Source organism: Cherax quadricarinatus, chromosome 39 (genome assembly GCF_038502225.1).
Source record: "Cherax quadricarinatus isolate ZL_2023a chromosome 39, ASM3850222v1, whole genome shotgun sequence".
Classification (NCBI taxonomy): domain Eukaryota; kingdom Metazoa; phylum Arthropoda; class Malacostraca; order Decapoda; family Parastacidae; genus Cherax; species Cherax quadricarinatus.
In genome coordinates this window covers 28,402,142-28,420,071 of record NC_091330.1, presented here as the reverse complement: position 1 = coordinate 28,420,071, position 17,930 = coordinate 28,402,142, and the positions used below count along the sequence as shown (strand labels likewise).

At 45.8% G+C, this 17,930-nt stretch overlaps 1 protein-coding gene across 2 annotated transcripts in view; it reads left to right on the top strand.

Annotated features, from left to right (window-relative positions):
- The first annotated feature begins 900 nt into the window (after nucleotides 1-900).
- The window catches only part of LOC128694822 (breast cancer anti-estrogen resistance protein 3 homolog), a 680,692-nt gene continuing 663,662 nt past the window's right edge, over nucleotides 901-17,930 (top strand). The window contains exon 1 of one of the 2 annotated variants that reach the window (XM_070092543.1): nucleotides 901-1,109. Coding sequence is in view for 1 of the 2 variants with exons in the window: in XM_070092541.1 (XP_069948642.1) it covers nucleotides 12,351-12,378 (28 nt within the window). In the remaining variant the exon portion in view is untranslated. Of the gene's footprint in view, nucleotides 1,110-11,844; nucleotides 12,379-17,930 lie in introns of those variants that run through there. The other variant, XM_070092541.1, reaches the window with a different exon arrangement.

Genomic DNA, 17,930 nt, shown 5'->3' with positions numbered 1-17,930 from the left:
TGGATCTGAGCCCCTGTTCCCTGAATTGAGCCTGAATACCTTCCATCCCCTCCCCTACATACGCTGTATAATCCTATGGGTTTAGCCCTCCCCCATAATTATAATAATGTGTCAGGATCACAACACAGTGAAATGATAGGAGGGATGTGTAGAAGCGTCAGAACAAGACACCACCGGTGTACTGGTGTAAACACGCAGCTCTTAAGGCTAAACGACATCTGCAGAATTTACAGTTTGAACATTAAAATGGTATAAAATACCGACAGGTATTCAAAATAAAGATACCTAACTGTTGCATATGTGTCTTACCTAACAACAGAATTTACAGTTTTCTTTACCTGAAAAAATCCAATACCTAAATTATTGGGGACGCCTGAAGTCATTCAGACGTAGGCAAGATGCATCATAATTTTAACCTGGAGAATATTAGGGATTTCTTTCAAATCTGCACACTGGGACTTTCACGAGAGAGTAAAATGTTGGGCAGACAGTACAAAATACCCCCAAAGAAAAGCAAGGGGTGGAACGGGTACACTAAAAATAAGTGTGAATGGCCCGTTACTTTTCAACACCATCCCTTTATATATAAGGGGAATTACCAACACACCGCAACATAGGCACCAGATTATCGTGCCTACGTTGGATTGCGTACTGCTAGCTCCGATAGTTTGATTAAAAAAGTCATCAACCTCTTCAGGTTGATGACTATCGGTCCAGGCAGCGCTGGTGATAACCCCCGGACTTCATAAACAGGTATTCATCTGTTATTAGACAGGTATTCACTTGGTGGTGGTGAAGGTAGTAGCCCTTGTCTGTCGCAAGACCTCCACTATCTTATCACAGAGTCTTCCATTAGTCACAAGCATGTAGCTACGGTCATGCACGCCCTCTCATACCAGTCTTCTTTTGTCTGGTGTCTTACGTGGAAGACAAGCTGCTGTAGTGTGTCTTACATGGAGGACAAACTGTGGGTGAAGTGCATGTTACTGTACCTGTCAGTGATTATAGAGATCTTTCCTTCCCTGCCAAAGTCTCGGGACGAACTTAATAAATTAGAAAGTACCAACTACATGACTGACTAATATACAGGAAGACACTAGACAGTGAAGGTAAGTGTTTTCTCTATGTCAACAGAAGCTTACAAATTTCATCACGGTCACGAGACTCGAAGAAAAAACCAGTAGTCGTGCTAGAGTGTGAAACGTTTAACAGGCTTCTGTTTGATACTCATCTGACAGTGTTAACGTCACAGTTGTTTACAGTGTGCCTGTTCACACCAGTGTGTTTACTGTTTACAGTGTGCGTGTTCACACCAGTGTGTTTACTGTTTACAGTGTGCTTGTTCACACCAGTGTGTTTACTGTTTACAGTGTGCGTGTTCACACCAGTGTGTTTACTGTTTACAGTGTGCGTGTTCACACCAGTGTGTTTACTGTTTACAGTGCGCTTGTTCACACCAGTGTGTTTACTGTTTACAGTGTGCGTGTTCACACCAGTGTGTTTACTGTTTACACTGTGCTTGTTCACACCAGTGTGTTTACTGTTTACAGTGTGCGTGTTCACACCAGTGTGTTTACTGTTTACAGTGTGCTTGTTCACACCAGTGTGTTTACTGTTTACAGTGTGCGTGTTCACACCAGTGTGTTTACTGTTTACAGTGTGCTTGTTCACACCAGTGTGTTTACTGTTTACAGTGTGCGTGTTCACACCAGTGTGTTTACTGTTTACAGTGTGCTTGTTCACACCAGTGTGTTTACTGTTTACAGTGTGCGTGTTCACACCAGTGTGTTTACTGTTTACAGTGTGCGTGTTCACACCAGTGTGTCTACTGTTTACAGTGTGCATGTTCACACCAGTGTGTCTACTGTTTACAGTGTGCATGTTCACACCAGTGTGTCTACTGTTTACAGTGTGCATGTTCACACCAGTGTGTCTACTGTTTACAGTGTGCGTGTTCACACCAGTGTGTCTACTGTTTACAGTGTGCATGTTCACACCAGTGTGTCTACTGTTTACAGTGTGCATGTTCACACCAGTGTGTCTACTGTTTACAGTGTGCATGTTCACACCAGTGTGTCTACTGTTTACAGTGTGCATGTTCACACCAGTGTGTCTACTGTTTACAGTGTGCATGTTCACACCAGTGTGTCTACTGTTTACAGTGTGCATGTTCACACCAGTGTGTCTACTGTTTACAGTGTGCATGTTCACACCAGTGTGTCTACTGTTTACAGTGTGCGTGTTCACACCAGTGTGTCTACTGTTTACAGTGTGCTTGTTCACACCAGTGTGTCTACTGTTTACAGTGTGCTTGTTCACACCAGTGTGTCTACTGTTTACAGTGTGCTTGTTCACACCAGTGTGTCTACTGTTTACAGTGTGCTTGTTCACACCAGTGTGTCTACTGTTTACAGTGTGCTTGTTCACACCAGTGTGTCTACTGTTTACAGTGTGCGTGTTCACACCAGTGTGTCTACTGTTTACAGTGTGCATGTTCACACCAGTGTGTCTACTGTTTACAGTGTGCATGTTCACACCAGTGTGTCTACTGTTTACAGTGTGCATGTTCACACCAGTGTGTCTACTGTTTACAGTGTGCTTGTTCACACCAGTGTGTCTACTGTTTACAGTGTGCGTGTTCACACCAGTGTGTCTACTGTTTACAGTGTGCTTGTTCACACCAGTGTGTCTACTGTTTACAGTGTGCATGTTCACACCAGTGTGTCTACTGTTTACAGTGTGCATGTTCACACCAGTGTGTCTACTGTTTACAGTGTGCATGTTCACACCAGTGTGTCTACTGTTTACAGTGTGCATGTTCACACCAGTGTGTCTACTGTTTACAGTGTGCATGTTCACACCAGTGTGTCTACTGTTTACAGTGTGCATGTTCACACCAGTGTGTCTACTGTTTACAGTGTGCATGTTCACACCAGTGTGTCTACTGTTTACAGTGTGCGTGTTCACACCAGTGTGTCTACTGTTTACAGTGTGCTTGTTCACACCAGTGTGTCTACTGTTTACAGTGTGCTTGTTCACACCAGTGTGTCTACTGTTTACAGTGTGCTTGTTCACACCAGTGTGTCTACTGTTTACAGTGTGCTTGTTCACACCAGTGTGTCTACTGTTTACAGTGTGCTTGTTCACACCAGTGTGTCTACTGTTTACAGTGTGCGTGTTCACACCAGTGTGTCTACTGTTTACAGTGTGCATGTTCACACCAGTGTGTCTACTGTTTACAGTGTGCATGTTCACACCAGTGTGTCTACTGTTTACAGTGTGCATGTTCACACCAGTGTGTCTACTGTTTACAGTGTGCTTGTTCACACCAGTGTGTCTACTGTTTACAGTGTGCGTGTTCACACCAGTGTGTCTACTGTTTACAGTGTGCTTGTTCACACCAGTGTGTCTACTGTTGTTACCTCCACTTAACACCAGTAAATACAATTATATATAATGGTGACTCTTCCTACTGATGTGTAAACAGAAAACGGGGAGCCACCGAGAATAATAATAATAATAATAATAATAATAATAATAATAAATGTAATATATAATATTTAAAAACATAATGAATATTAATTCTTATTATACAGTTATGTAGTATAATTATATAATATTATTCACGGAGGAACGCTAAATCTGGGAGAAATACGACAATAAAAACCCAAAGTTGGGTTTCAGTGTCATAACCGTCTCCATAACAACCGTCTCCATAACAACCGTCTCCATTACAACCGTCTCCATAACAACCATCTCCATAACAACCGTCTCCATAACAATCGTCTCCATAACAACCGTCTCCATAACAACCGTCTCTATAACCGTCTCCATAACAATCTTCTCCATAACAACCGTCTCCATAATCGTCTCCATAACCGTCTCCATAATCGTCTCCATAACTGTCTCCATAACCGTCTCCATAACAACCATCTCCATAATAACCGTCTCCATAACCATCTCCATAACTGTCTCCATAACCGTCTCCATAACTGTATCATGTGGGAGTTCGAACACGTGGATAGGGTAAAGTAATACTCACGTAGGCTGGTAGTACGTATAATTACGGATAATGTGGGGAGCGCCCAAACAGCCGTACCTATCTCCTAGCTCACTCTCGTATGACTGACTGCCCACAGTACCCATATGTGAGGGGGTCTTTGAATACTGCTGTGGTCAGCACAGTATGAATACAGACAGTGACTCAGGCAGAGACGGTAGTGAGTCATCTACTGGTACACTGGTTACTGGTAACTGGTTACTACTACTGAGAGCTCAGCGACGCTAATGTATGTCATCCCGACATACAACTAATACAAACTAGAGATGGCAGGTATACGGCTTGGGCTGATTCTATACAATGTCAAATTACACAACAATTGAACATTATAACATACATAAGTAGAACATTGGAATGGAAGCTTATGTAACTGAAACTGTAATGCAATACAAGGTATAATATAGCACAACTCATCGAATGAAACTCAACGTTGGGATTACACAGTGGAAGTGATAAAAAAAAATTTGATCGATCGATCTGTATTCATGTGATCTACGGATTCTGAGGAAGAATATATACAAGGAAAGAAGTGTTTAACAGAAGGCAGATTCGGTGCACTCAAATCTATGTTAACTCTCAGAACTCGAAGAGAACGTGAACACAAAAAAAAAATTCTTGAATACTGATAAGTTGATACTGTAATTATTCATCTATACAGGTTATTTACATTTAACCCCAACTCTGCTAGGGTAAGATTGACATATGCAGAATGGTTATCATCTCTGGGAGGATCGAATTCCTCTGCAATGGCTAACACATGCCTTGACTGAGGACAGTCTGAACGAGTATCTACAAAAGATACAGCTACAATCACTAGTGACTGTGGAATTACTAATTCTTGGCTCATTACAAAGTCACTAATGGGTGCTGGTGGCTTCACAGTAAGAATAAGATCTTCCTGGAGCAGGAATCGAATCACACCAGAACACAAGGGATCGGTTCTTTCTTACTGGAGGAATGAACAAACTCGGTGGAGTGGATGACTCCCCCCGGTTGAAAAAAATTAATGCTATAACACGCAATATGAGCAAGGGAGAACGGATCTACTATCTCAAACTGCAAGCACAGGAGAAAAGAAATGAACACGGTGAACAAGGCTGATATTCATCTGAGTCGCACACAGTGACACGAGGTATCAGCTATAAACTTCACTTACAAACGTTAACAACGTGGAAGTTACTCGAGAAATAACTTCTTACAATGCACTGATTACTGTCAACTAGGATGGGATCACAATCTGAAACACGGACAACAACAACACTCAAGTGAGTACACTAGCCACAGAAACGTCTTTCTGCAATGGCTTGTGGCATCAGCAAGAGATGGCATAACTCGTTGCAAGTAAAGTTCTTCTCAAAGCGTCCCCTGGGAAGGAACATACTTGAACAAGTCGCCATCGCAAGGATAGTAGTCGCACTATCCTGCGTGCATGATATTGTGGCTGGAGTCCAGACAGGAGTGACAGAGTTACTAGTGCCTGACCGCTCGGCTACGTTAATAAGTAATTCACGGATCTATAGGAACTTAATCTGAACTTCACATTTCGCAGCACTTTAACAAATCTCAGATACAAGCTGTGAGAACAAACACATTGCTCAAGGGCTAGATATTGTCTTTCAGTCAGTAAGGGAATGTTGGTACTGTGGACTGATTCATATTGACTTTGACTGGCATGATACACTAAGTGAACATTCAAAAGTGACTGGGACATGATCTCAGTGAACTTACTCAAGGACATAAGGCAAAAAAAAAAATAGAGAAATGACACAGTAAGCTTAAGTGGAAGAAAATGCTTAACAATTCAGCATAAGTAATAAAAAATGTCTAAGATACACTGCAAGAGGAAGGACAACTCAATGTAAAGGACTATTGGCCAAGATAAAAATTACATTGAAATATACAAGTAAAAATGTTACTGGAGACTGAATTAAATGCAAAATGAGCTGTCTTTACTCTTGCTAATAAAGGAATTAACTAATAAAATTTGAAATCAATGTAAAAAGTATAAAATAAAATTACTAAATTAACTGGGAAATTTAAATATTTTCTAAGAATGCATAAAAATATCAATAAAAGAAAATAATTCACTGCAGAACAAGTTGAACAAAATAATTCACTGCAGAACAAGTGCAACAAAATAATTCACTGCAGAACAGTGCAATAAAATAAGGTGTAGAAATAATCACTGCAGTAATAAAGTCTCACTGGGAAAACTCAGATTAAATAATAAAATAAAAATATGAAGAAAAACTGATTGAACACTTTAACTTTTAATTGTAAATTAGACAAAACAATTTACTCAAACAGAGTAAAGAAAACACTTTACGTTAAAAGTAATTGAAATTACATCAAGAGTGAATTTGTTCAAAGAAATATGAACAATATGAATAAAAATAAAACAAAGGAACAAAAAGGGGAAGTGTAACACAAGTGGCGAGGCACACAACACTTAATCACGTATTCATTATTTTAGTATATTCTTACAACAAAATCTTGCTGTGTCTGATACGACAAAAATTTGCTGGCAAAAATAATGGTACACAGTCTGCGAAAAAATTAGAGGAATGAGACACTGGTGGCATACGAAAAAAGACACACATAGAAATAAATGGATAATTTGGTATACTGGGGTGGATATCACTGCATGAAATACAATGACAAATACTGGAGAATACAATGCTGAAAGAATACAATAAAAAAAATGAATCACTTCACACAGAGTGACTGACTGGTACACTACACAATAATACTTACTACAGACAGAGAGTAGTATAAAAACACAGATAAAAAAAAAATATGAGATGAGCGATAACACTGAAAAATATTGCAAAAATAACGAGTCAAAGAAACACTGAGTCTACACCGAAAACACAAGGTTTAGAGTACACAAGAAATTCACTATAAATGTCTCACACACGCAAATGTCTTTAAATGCAAGAAAAATGTCTCTAAACAGAAAATTATCACTGAAGTCTGTAGTAGTCGACGGTGATGACTGGTGATGAGGAAGGTTGTCCTGCGCGGGGTGATGACACCGACACTCACACTGTCGTCGTGAAGAAATGCGCTTTCTCGGTGAACTCACATAACTGGCTTTATCTCTTGACCAATTACGTGAGCCAAAACAGTTCTAGGACCCGGTACAAGGGTGCAAACAACCACAGGTAGATGAGGTGGGTGGCAGGTGGTGGGTGGTTGGTGGTGGGTTGGTGGAGGGAGAGTGTATAGCGGTGGGTGAGGTGGTGACTCTCGCTGGCGCTCACTGGCGTGCACTCCACTCACTACCCACGAAGGTGGCTTGATAAGCCACTATGCCACAGGGATGGTGAAGACCACTCTTAGCATCCAACAGGGAGCACAAAGCGATATGAAAATACTTCAGAGGAACTTGGCTTACTTCTTACTGCATGGCTTACTTCTCTCTCTCAGATGGGTTAGAAGCTGGGTTGGCTGACTGGCTTAACCCACGAGAATGGCTGACTGGAAGACGTGTAACGATGCACACAGCACGGAGGAGCAGGTGGATGACAGGAGACAGGCTGGATGGTAGGCTGACTGGCGTTCACTTCCACAGTCTGGCTTACTGACTGGCTTAATTGCAAAATCCGGGTCAACCCCTCGGAGATTGAAGCAATTAGCACACGAACTAAGCCAGGAAGCTTGAAATGGCTGCAACAGGCTTGCAGGCTGGAGGTGGAGGTTGTGAGGGGAGCGAGTAGCTGGTGGGTGAGACGGTTCACCTTTGACCCTGCCGGCTACTCACAGTCTTCTAACGTCTTGAATTACCCGTAAAAACTTAAATCCACGCTCCACACCGGTGCCACCATTTATCATGTGGGAGTTCGAACACGTGGATAGGGTAAAGTAATACTCACATAGGCTGGTAGTACGTATAATTATGGATAATGTGGAGAGCGCCCAAACAGCCGTACCTATCTCCTAGCTCACTCTCGTATGACTGACCGCCCACAGTACCCATATGTGAGGGGGTCTTTGAATACTGCTGTGGTCAGCACAATATGAATACAGACAGTGACTCAGGCAGAGACGCTTGGTAGTGAGTCATCTACTGGTACACTGGTTACTGGTAACTGGTTACTACTACTGAGAACTGTCTCCATAACCATCTCCATAACAACTGTCTCTATAACCATCTCCATAACAATCGTCTCCATAACAACCGTCTCCATAATCGTCTCCATAACAACTGTCTCCATAATCGTCTCCATAACTGTCTCCATAACCGTCTCCATAACTATCTCCATAACTGTCTCCATAACCGTCTCCATAACTGTCTCCATAACCGTCTCCATATCAACTGTCTCCATAATCGTCTCCATAACAATCGTCTCCATAACCGTCTCCATAACAACCGACTCCATAATAACTGTCTCCATAACCATCTCCATAACTGTCTCCATAACCGTGTCTATAACTGTCTCCATAACCGTCTCCATAACTGTCTCCATAACCGTCTCCATAACAACCGTCTCCATAACAATCGTCTCCATAACAATCGTCTCCATAACCATCTCCATAACAACCGTCTCCATAACAACCGTCTCCATAACAACTGTCTCCATAACCGTCTCCATAACCGTCTCCATAACTGTCTCCATAACAATCGTCTCCATAACCGTTTCCATAACCGTCTCCCTAACAACCGTCTCCATAACTGTCTTCATAACTGTCTCCATAACTGTCTTCATAACTGTCTCCATAGCAACCGTCTCCATAGCAACCGTCTATATAACCGTCTCCATAACCGTTTCCATAACAACCGTCTGTATAACCGTCTCATTAACAACCGTTTCCATAACCGTCTGTATAGCCGTCTCCATAACCGTCTGTATAACCGTCTCCATAACAACTGTTTCCATAACCGTCTCCATAACAACCGTCTGTATAACCATCTCTATAACAACCGTTTCCATAACAACCGTCTCCATAACCGTCTCCATAACCGTCGCTATAACACCCGTCTCCATAACAACCGTCTCCATAATAACCGTCGCTATAACAACCGACTCCAGACACTCACAAGCAGCACATGATAGACCTGGAAGTAATTAAGTCGGCTGACCTTTCACGACATCCATGAAAATGACGGGGTGGATAATGAGAACTTTCAAATTAAGGGAAATAGTGCCAGTATTGTTTGGTGTTGACGGCCCCGTTCAGGGCAGGGAAGATATTGGAACTGGAACAGATGTAGATATAATTTACAGCCCGTATAAAACCAAAAAACATTTAAATTAATGAGAATGTGTCAGAGTCTTAAATATGTGTTCGCTGGAGCAGAGAGGAGAGAGAGAGAGAGTTTTAGAAGCCTCAACTCATTTCAAAGTCCAGTCTAAGGAATATTACCCCCCCCCCAGGATACGACCCACAGTACTCGACCAGCACCCAGGTGCCTACTTACTGCTAAGTGAACAGGGACAGCAGGTGTAAGGAAACATGCCCAGTGTCTCCACCCGTGCCGGGATCGAGCCACATACACTCAGTATGTGAGCTGAGTGCGTTACCAAGTGAGCTACGGGGCTTGATAATACCAGGTGCTATCGAAGCGTTCCTGGATTGCAGCGAAAAAATACGTGCGTTTACCTAATCACTTAGTTGAAGTTGTCTTCCTCTCAGTGCTCTCCTTGTGAGGCTGTACACTGATTACAGCTCCTATGAGACTTCTCCAAACATTTCTGGAACTCGGTTTTAGTAAAACGGCGTCTAGCACGGCCTGCGATTCTGCTTAAATCTTCTCTACGTCGTTAAAACGCTCCCTCTTGAGTTACATTTTTATTTTTGGCTAAAGAAAGACGTCACAGGGCGATTGATTTGGGGAGTAGAGAGAGAGAGAGGGGGGGGGGCAGCCGCCATGTTGTTTATGGGCGATAAACGATGGTCTTTCTGGTTTTGAGTCAGCAAGTGAGGCACAGCTTTTACAGTCACTCACCTCATGTTCAAATTTTCAGTCCAAATGCTTTGACACGACCCATAAAAAATTCTCACAGCACTTACAATGTCCTGGAGACTCTGACGACCATCTTCAAGAATAACTTTCCTCACTTGTTCAATGTTGGCGTCTGTTTTTGACGTTGATGAACAACCAGTGTTCAGCGCCCTCAACTGTCGTTCATTCAGCTGTGAATACAGAAAACCATTCAAAACTCTGTTGTTAGCCTATTACTTCTCTAAATATCTGATGAAGCATTTTGTTTGTTTCACCAGGTGTTTCACTGAACTGCAAACAGGATTTTCACACACTGACAACACAATAATAAATAGCCCGTCTAATTTTAATGGAATGACCGACCACAATGAAACTTGTCAGGCTACTTTACGAAGGAGTGCAGTGTGATCTACGCCATCCTCATATTTCACCCAGAGAACGCGCGAGAATTTGAGTTCGGGAACTTTTTTGATAGCACCCTGTATATACTACGTGGAAAGTACTTAAGAGTCTTGTCCCAAATCTGCACACTGTCATAACACAGTGTGTTTGGGGAGGGAGGGGTCATGGGCACAGTAACATTTTGTCAGCCTCTCTTGTTCCAGACTGTTCAATATTATAACCGCAAGATATCACAAACACTGCTGGAACAAGTTTAGAAGTCTTCAAGAGGAAACTGGACAAGTATCTCCACCAAGTGCCAGATCAACCAGGCTGTGATGGTTATGTGGGCCACCGGACCGCCAGCAGCAGCAGCCAGATTAACAATGCAAACACCAGACAAGCCTGGCCCAAGGCTGGGTTCTGGGAGTAGCAAAACTTTGTAGATGGATGGTTCAGAGAACCGACATGTTGATAAATTAGACACATGTGCAACTCTTGGGTATCTTTATTGAGGAAACGTTTCGCCACACAGTGGCTTCATCAGTCCATACGTAGGAGAAACTTGAAGAACAGGAGGAGAATGAGGTAATCAGTCCCTCAACCTTGAGTCGATGTGGTCAGTCCATCAATCTTGAGTAGAATACGGCATATGGGCGGAGAAGCAGCTTATAAACCGTATGGCAGGAGAGGTGTAGCAGTCATAGGTGGTGTCACATTTGTTCAATGTGGGACTGATTACCTCATTCTCCTCCTGTTCTTCAAGTTTCTCCTACGTATGGACTGATGAAGCCACTGTGTGGCGAAACGTTTCCTCAATAAAGATACCCAAGAGTTGCACATGTGTCTAATTTATCAACATGTCGGTTCTCTGAACCATTCATCTACAAACCTGTCAGACACTGCAACTTCTTGGGATCTTAATACTTAGGAATTCTTCGCTTGCCTAATTCTTGGGCACGACCTACTTCCACATTGAACAAATGTGACACCACCTATGACTGCTACACCTCTCCCGCCATACAGTTTATAAGCTGCTTCTCCGCTCATATGCCGTATTCTACTCAAGATTGATGGACTGAACACATCGACTCAAGGTTGAGGGACTGATTACCTCATTCTCTTCCTGTTCTTCAAGTTTCTCCTACGTATGGACTGATGAAGCCACTGTGTGGCGAAACGTTTCCTCAATAAAGATACCCAAGAGTTGCACATGTGTCTAATTTATCAGTAGCAAAACTAAAGTTTAAAGGTATATCAAAGGTTTCCTTCTGAGAAAGCTTTGTATGGCAGAATGGTAGCACCACCCTGTATGGTTGCTGTCTACCAACTTAGGTTGGTATGGAAGATGTCACCCCATGGCACGAGGAGCAAGATAGCGTAGCGCACTACGTGCTGTTATCAGGGCGAGAGGTGATACTAGATGGAACTGAGTTAGCACACGACAGTCCTGAGTAGAGTGTAGTGGGTGCTGGGTGTGGGTGTGTGAGTGTTGAAGGTGAAGCAGCCAGGTGTGTGCGTGTGTGTTAAGCAGCACTGTCCACACTGCAGGTGCTGCCAACTTCACTACTTTACTTGTTTTCGGTTTTTCACGCGCGATGATAAAATGAGAAATTATTAGTGGAATAGCGAGACAGTAAGTGCATAATAGCAAGGGGTAATACCCAGAGTACAAAATACTACTAACGGTACTAAACATCAATACTTGTAACATACCTGTGACCAGTTTTGAGGGTTCTTCCCTCACAGCCCAGTCGGAGGCCAGGCTTCCTTGTTGACTACCTAGTGAACCAGGTATTTACCATCTGCAGCCGGCAAGACATATCTATCAAAGCCTGATTGATCTGGAGCTAGTAATAAGTGACGTGCACTATTACCTGCACCAATACTGACCAGTAACCCGCACGAGCAATAGCTATTATCAGGATAAGATTAAATCACAGCCTCTTAAGAATCGTCAATATGGACCAGATATTTAAATTTGACAGAGGTAAGTTCCCACACAGCTGACATACTTTACTGAATGTTATATTGGCGGCGACCTTCATGTGCGCCACCTTGACTGTTTGACGGGTAAACAATGTTAGCGTTCGTATCTGTTCTGTCGTTTATGTCCTAACTTCCACAAGGAGAAGAGCTGGGCATGCTACAGGAGAGGAGCTGGGCATGTTACAGGAGAGGAGCACTTCATGTTACAGGAGAGGAGCTGGGCATGTTACAGGAGAGGAGCTGGGCATGTTACAGGAGAGGAGCACTTCATGTTACAGGAGAGGAGCTGGGCATGTTACAGGAGAGGAGCACTTCATGTTACAGGAGAAAAGCAGGGCATGATACAGGAAAGGAGATGGGCATGTTACAGGAGAAGAGCAGGGCATGTTACAGGAGAGGAGCTGGGCATGTTACAGGAGAAGAGCAGGGCATGTTACAGGAGAGGAGCTGGGCATGTTACAGGAGAGGAGCTGGGCATGTTACAGGAGAGGAGCTGGGCATGTTACAGGAGAGGAGCTGGGCATGTTACAGGAGAAGAGCAGGGCATGTTATAGGAGAGGAGCAGGGAATGTTACAGGAGAAGAGCACGGCATGTTATAGGAGAGGAGCTGGGCATGTTACAGGAGAGGAGCTGGGCATGTTACAGGAGAGGTGCAGGGCATGTTGCAGGAGAAGAGCAGGGCATGTTACAGGAGAGGAGCTGGGCATGTTACAGGAGAGGTGCAGGGCATGTTGCAGGAGAAGAGCAGGGCATGTTACAGGAGAGGAGCTGGGCATGTTACAGGAGAGGAGCTGGGCATGTTGCAGGAGAAGAGCAGGGCATGTTACAGGAGAGGAGCACTTAATGTTACAGGAGAGGAGCTGGGCATGTTACAGGAGAGGAGCAGGGCATGTTACAGGAGAAGAGCTGGGCATGTTACAGGAGAGGCGCTGGGCATGTTACAGGAGAGGAGCACTTCATGTTACATGAGAGGAGCAGGGCATGTTACAGGAGAAGAGCTGGGCATGTTACAGGAGAAGAGCTGGGCATGTTACAGGAGAGGAGCTGGGCATGTTACAGGAGAAGAGCAGGGCATGTTACAGGAGAAGAGCAGGGCATGTTACAGGAGAGGAGCTGGGTATGTTACAGGAGAGGAGCTGGGCATGTTACAGGAGAAGAGCAGGGCATGTTACAGGAGAAGAGCTGGGCATGTTACAGGAGAAGAGCACTTCATGTTACAGGAGAGAAGCAGGGCATGTTACAGGAGAAGAGCTGGGCATGTTACAGGAGAAGAGCTGGGCATGTTACAGGAGAAGAGCTGGGCATGTTACAGGAGAATAGCAGGGCATGTTACAGGAGAAGAGCTGGGCATGTTACAGGAGAAGAGCTGGGCATGTTACAGGAAAAGAGCAGGGCATGTTACAGGAGAAGAGCTGGGCATGTTACAGGAGAAGAGCAGGGCATGTTACAGGAGAAGAGCTGGGCATGTTACAGGAGAAGAGCAGGTTATGTTACAGGAGAAGAGCAGGGCATGTTACAGGAGAAGAGCAGGGCATGTTACAGGAGAAGAGCAGGGCATGTTACAGGAGAAGAGCTGGGCATGTTACAGGAGAAGAGCTGGACATGTTACAGGGGAGGAGCAGGGCATGTTACAGGAGAGGAGCAGGGCATGTTACAGGAGAAGAGCAGGGCATGTTACAGGAGAAGAGCTGGGCATGTTACAGATGAGCAGGGCATGTTACAGGAGAAGAGCAGGGCATGTTACAGGAGAAGAGCTGGGCATGTTACAGGGGAGGAGCAGGGCATGTTACAGGAGAGGAGCTGGGCATGTTACAGGAGAAGAGCAGGGCATGTTACAGGAGAGGAGCTGGGCATGTTACAGGAGAAGAGCAGAGCATGTTACAGGAGAAGGGCTGGGCATGTTACAGGAGAGGAGCTGGGCATGTTACAGGGGAGGAGCAGGGCATGTTACAGGAGAGGAGCTGGGCATGTTACAGGAGAGGAGCAGGGCATGTTACAGGAGAAGAGTAGGGCATGTTACAAAAGAGGAGCAGGGCATGTTACAGGAGAAGAGCAGGGCATGTTACAGGGGAGGAGCAGGACATGTTACAGGAGAAGAGCAGGGCATGTTATAGAGGAGGAGCAGGGCATGTTACAGGAGAAGAGCAGGGCATGTTACAGGAGAGGAGCTGGGCATGTTACAAGAGAGGAGCTGGGCATGTTACAGGAGAAGAGCTGGGCATGTTACAGGAGAGGAGCTGGGCATGTTACAGGAGAGGAGCTGGGCATGTTACAGGAGAGGAGCAGGGCATGTTACAGGATAGGAGCTGGGCATGTTACAGGATAGGAGCTGGGCATGTTACAGGATAGGAGCTGGGCATGTTACAGGATAGGAGCTGGGTATTTTACAGGATAGGAGCTGGGCATGTTACAGGATAGGAGCTGGGCATGTTACAGGATAGGAGCTGGGCATGTTACAGGAGAGGAGCAGGACATGTTACAGGAGAGGAGCTGGGCATGCTACAGGAGAGGAGCTGGGCATGTTACAGGAGAGGAGCAGGACATGTTACAGGAGAGGAGCTGGGCATATTACAGGAGAGGAGCAGGACATGTTACAGGAAAGGCGCTGGGCATGTTACAGGAGAGGAGCACTTCATGTTACATGAGAGGAGCAGGGCATGTTACAGCAGAAGAGCTGGGCATGTTACAGGAGAAGAGCTGGGCATGTTACAGGAGAGGAGCTGGGCATGTTACAGGAGAAGAGCAGGGCATGTTACAGGAGAAGAGCAGGGCATGTTACATGAGAGGAGCTGGGTATGTTACAGGAGAGGAGCTGGGCATGTTACAGGAGAAGAGCAGGGCATGTTACAGGAGAGGAGCAGGGCATGTTACAGGAGAAGAGCAGGGCATGTTACAGGAGAGGAGCTGGGCATGTTACAGGAGAGGAGCTGGGCATGTTACAGGAGAGGAGCTGGGCATGTTACAGGAGAGGAGCTGGGCATGTTACAGGAGAAGAGCAGGGCATGTTATAGGAGAGGAGCAGGGAATGTTACAGGAGAAGAGCACGGCATGTTATAGGAGAGGAGCTGGGCATGTTACAGGAGAGGAGCTGGGCATGTTACAGGAGAGGTGCAGGGCATGTTGCAGGAGAAGAGCAGGGCATGTTACAGGAGAGGAGCTGGGCATGTTACAGGAGAGGTGCAGGGCATGTTGCAGGAGAAGAGCAGGGCATGTTACAGGAGAGGAGCTGGGCATGTTACAGGAGAGGAGCTGGGCATGTTGCAGGAGAAGAGCAGGGCATGTTACAGGAGAGGAGCACTTAATGTTACAGGAGAGGAGCTGGGCATGTTACAGGAGAGGAGCAGGGCATGTTACAGGAGAAGAGCTGGGCATGTTACAGGAGAGGCGCTGGGCATGTTACAGGAGAGGAGCACTTCATGTTACATGAGAGGAGCAGGGCATGTTACAGGAGAAGAGCTGGGCATGTTACAGGAGAAGAGCTGGGCATGTTACAGGAGAGGAGCTGGGCATGTTACAGGAGAAGAGCAGGGCATGTTACAGGAGAAGAGCAGGGCATGTTACAGGAGAGGAGCTGGGTATGTTACAGGAGAGGAGCTGGGCATGTTACAGGAGAAGAGCAGGGCATGTTACAGGAGAAGAGCTGGGCATGTTACAGGAGAAGAGCACTTCATGTTACAGGAGAGAAGCAGGGCATGTTACAGGAGAAGAGCTGGGCATGTTACAGGAGAAGAGCTGGGCATGTTACAGGAGAAGTGCTGGGCATGTTACAGGAGAATAGCAGGGCATGTTACAGGAGAAGAGCTGGGCATGTTACAGGAGAAGAGCTGGGCATGTTACAGGAGAAGAGCAGGGCATGTTACAGGAGAAGAGCTGGGCATGTTACAGGAGAAGAGCAGGGCATGTTACAGGAGAAGAGCTGGGCATGTTACAGGAGAAGAGCAGGTTATGTTACAGGAGAAGAGCAGGGCATGTTACAGGAGAAGAGCAGGGCATGTTACAGGAGAAGAGCAGGGCATGTTACAGGAGAAGAGCTGGGCATGTTACAGGAGAAGAGCTGGACATGTTACAGGGGAGGAGCAGGGCATGTTACAGGAGAGGAGCAGGGCATGTTACAGGAGAAGAGCAGGGCATGTTACAGGAGAAGAGCTGGGCATGTTACAGATGAGCAGGGCATGTTACAGGAGAAGAGCAGGGCATGTTACAGGAGAAGAGCTGGGCATGTTACAGGGGAGGAGCAGGGCATGTTACAGGAGAGGAGCTGGGCATGATACAGGAGAAGAGCAGGGCATGTTACAGGAGAGGAGCTGGGCATGTTACAGGAGAAGAGCAGAGCATGTTACAGGAGAAGGGCTGGGCATGTTACAGGAGAGGAGCTGGGCATGTTACAGGGGAGGAGCAGGGCATGTTACAGGAGAGGAGCTGGGCATGTTACAGGAGAGGAGCAGGGCATGTTACAGGAGAAGAGTAGGGCATGTTACAAAAGAGGAGCAGGGCATGTTACAGGAGAAGAGCAGGGCATGTTACAGGGGAGGAGCAGGACATGTTACAGGAGAAGAGCAGGGCATGTTACAGAGGAGGAGCAGGGCATGTTACAGGAGAAGAGCAGGGCATGTTACAGGAGAGGAGCTGGGCATGTTACAAGAGAGGAGCTGGGCATGTTACAGGAGAAGAGCTGGGCATGTTACAGGAGAGGAGCTGGGCATGTTACAGGAGAGGAGCTGGGCATATTACAGGAGAGGAGCAGGGCATGTTACAGGATAGGAGCTGGGCATGTTACAGGATAGGAGCTGGGCATGTTACAGGATAGGAGCTGGGCATGTTACAGGATAGGAGCTGGGTATGTTACAGGATAGGAGCTGGGCATGTTACAGGATAGGAGCTGGGCATGTTACAGGATAGGAGCTGGGCATGTTACAGGAGAGGAGCAGGACATGTTACAGGAGAGGAGCTGGGCATGTTACAGGAGAGGAGCTGGGCATGTTACAGGAGAGGAGCAGGACATGTTACAGGAGAGGAGCTGGGCATGTTACAGGAGAGGAGCAGGACATGTTACAGGAGAGGCGCTGGGCATGTTACAGGAGAGGAGCACTTCATGTTACATGAGAGGAGCAGGGCATGTTACAGCAGAAGAGCTGGGCATGTTACAGGAGAAGAGCTGGGCATGTTACAGGAGAGGAGCTGGGCATGTTACAGGAGAAGAGCAGGGCATGTTACAGGAGAAGAGCAGGGCATGTTACAGGAGAGGAGCTGGGTATGTTACAGGAGAGGAGCTGGGCATGTTACAGGAGAAGAGCAGGGCATGTTACAGGAGAGGAGCAGGGCATGTTACAGGAGAAGAGCTGGGCATGTTACAGGAGAAGAGCTGGGCATGTTACAGGAGAAGAGCAGGGCATGTTACAGGAGAGGAGCTGGGTATGTTACAGGAGAGGAGCTGGGCATGTTACAGGAGAAGAGCAGGGCATGTTACAGGAGAGGAGCTGGGTATGTTACAGGAGAGGAGCTGGGCATGTTACAGGAGAAGAGCACTTCATGTTACAGGAGAGGAGCAGGGC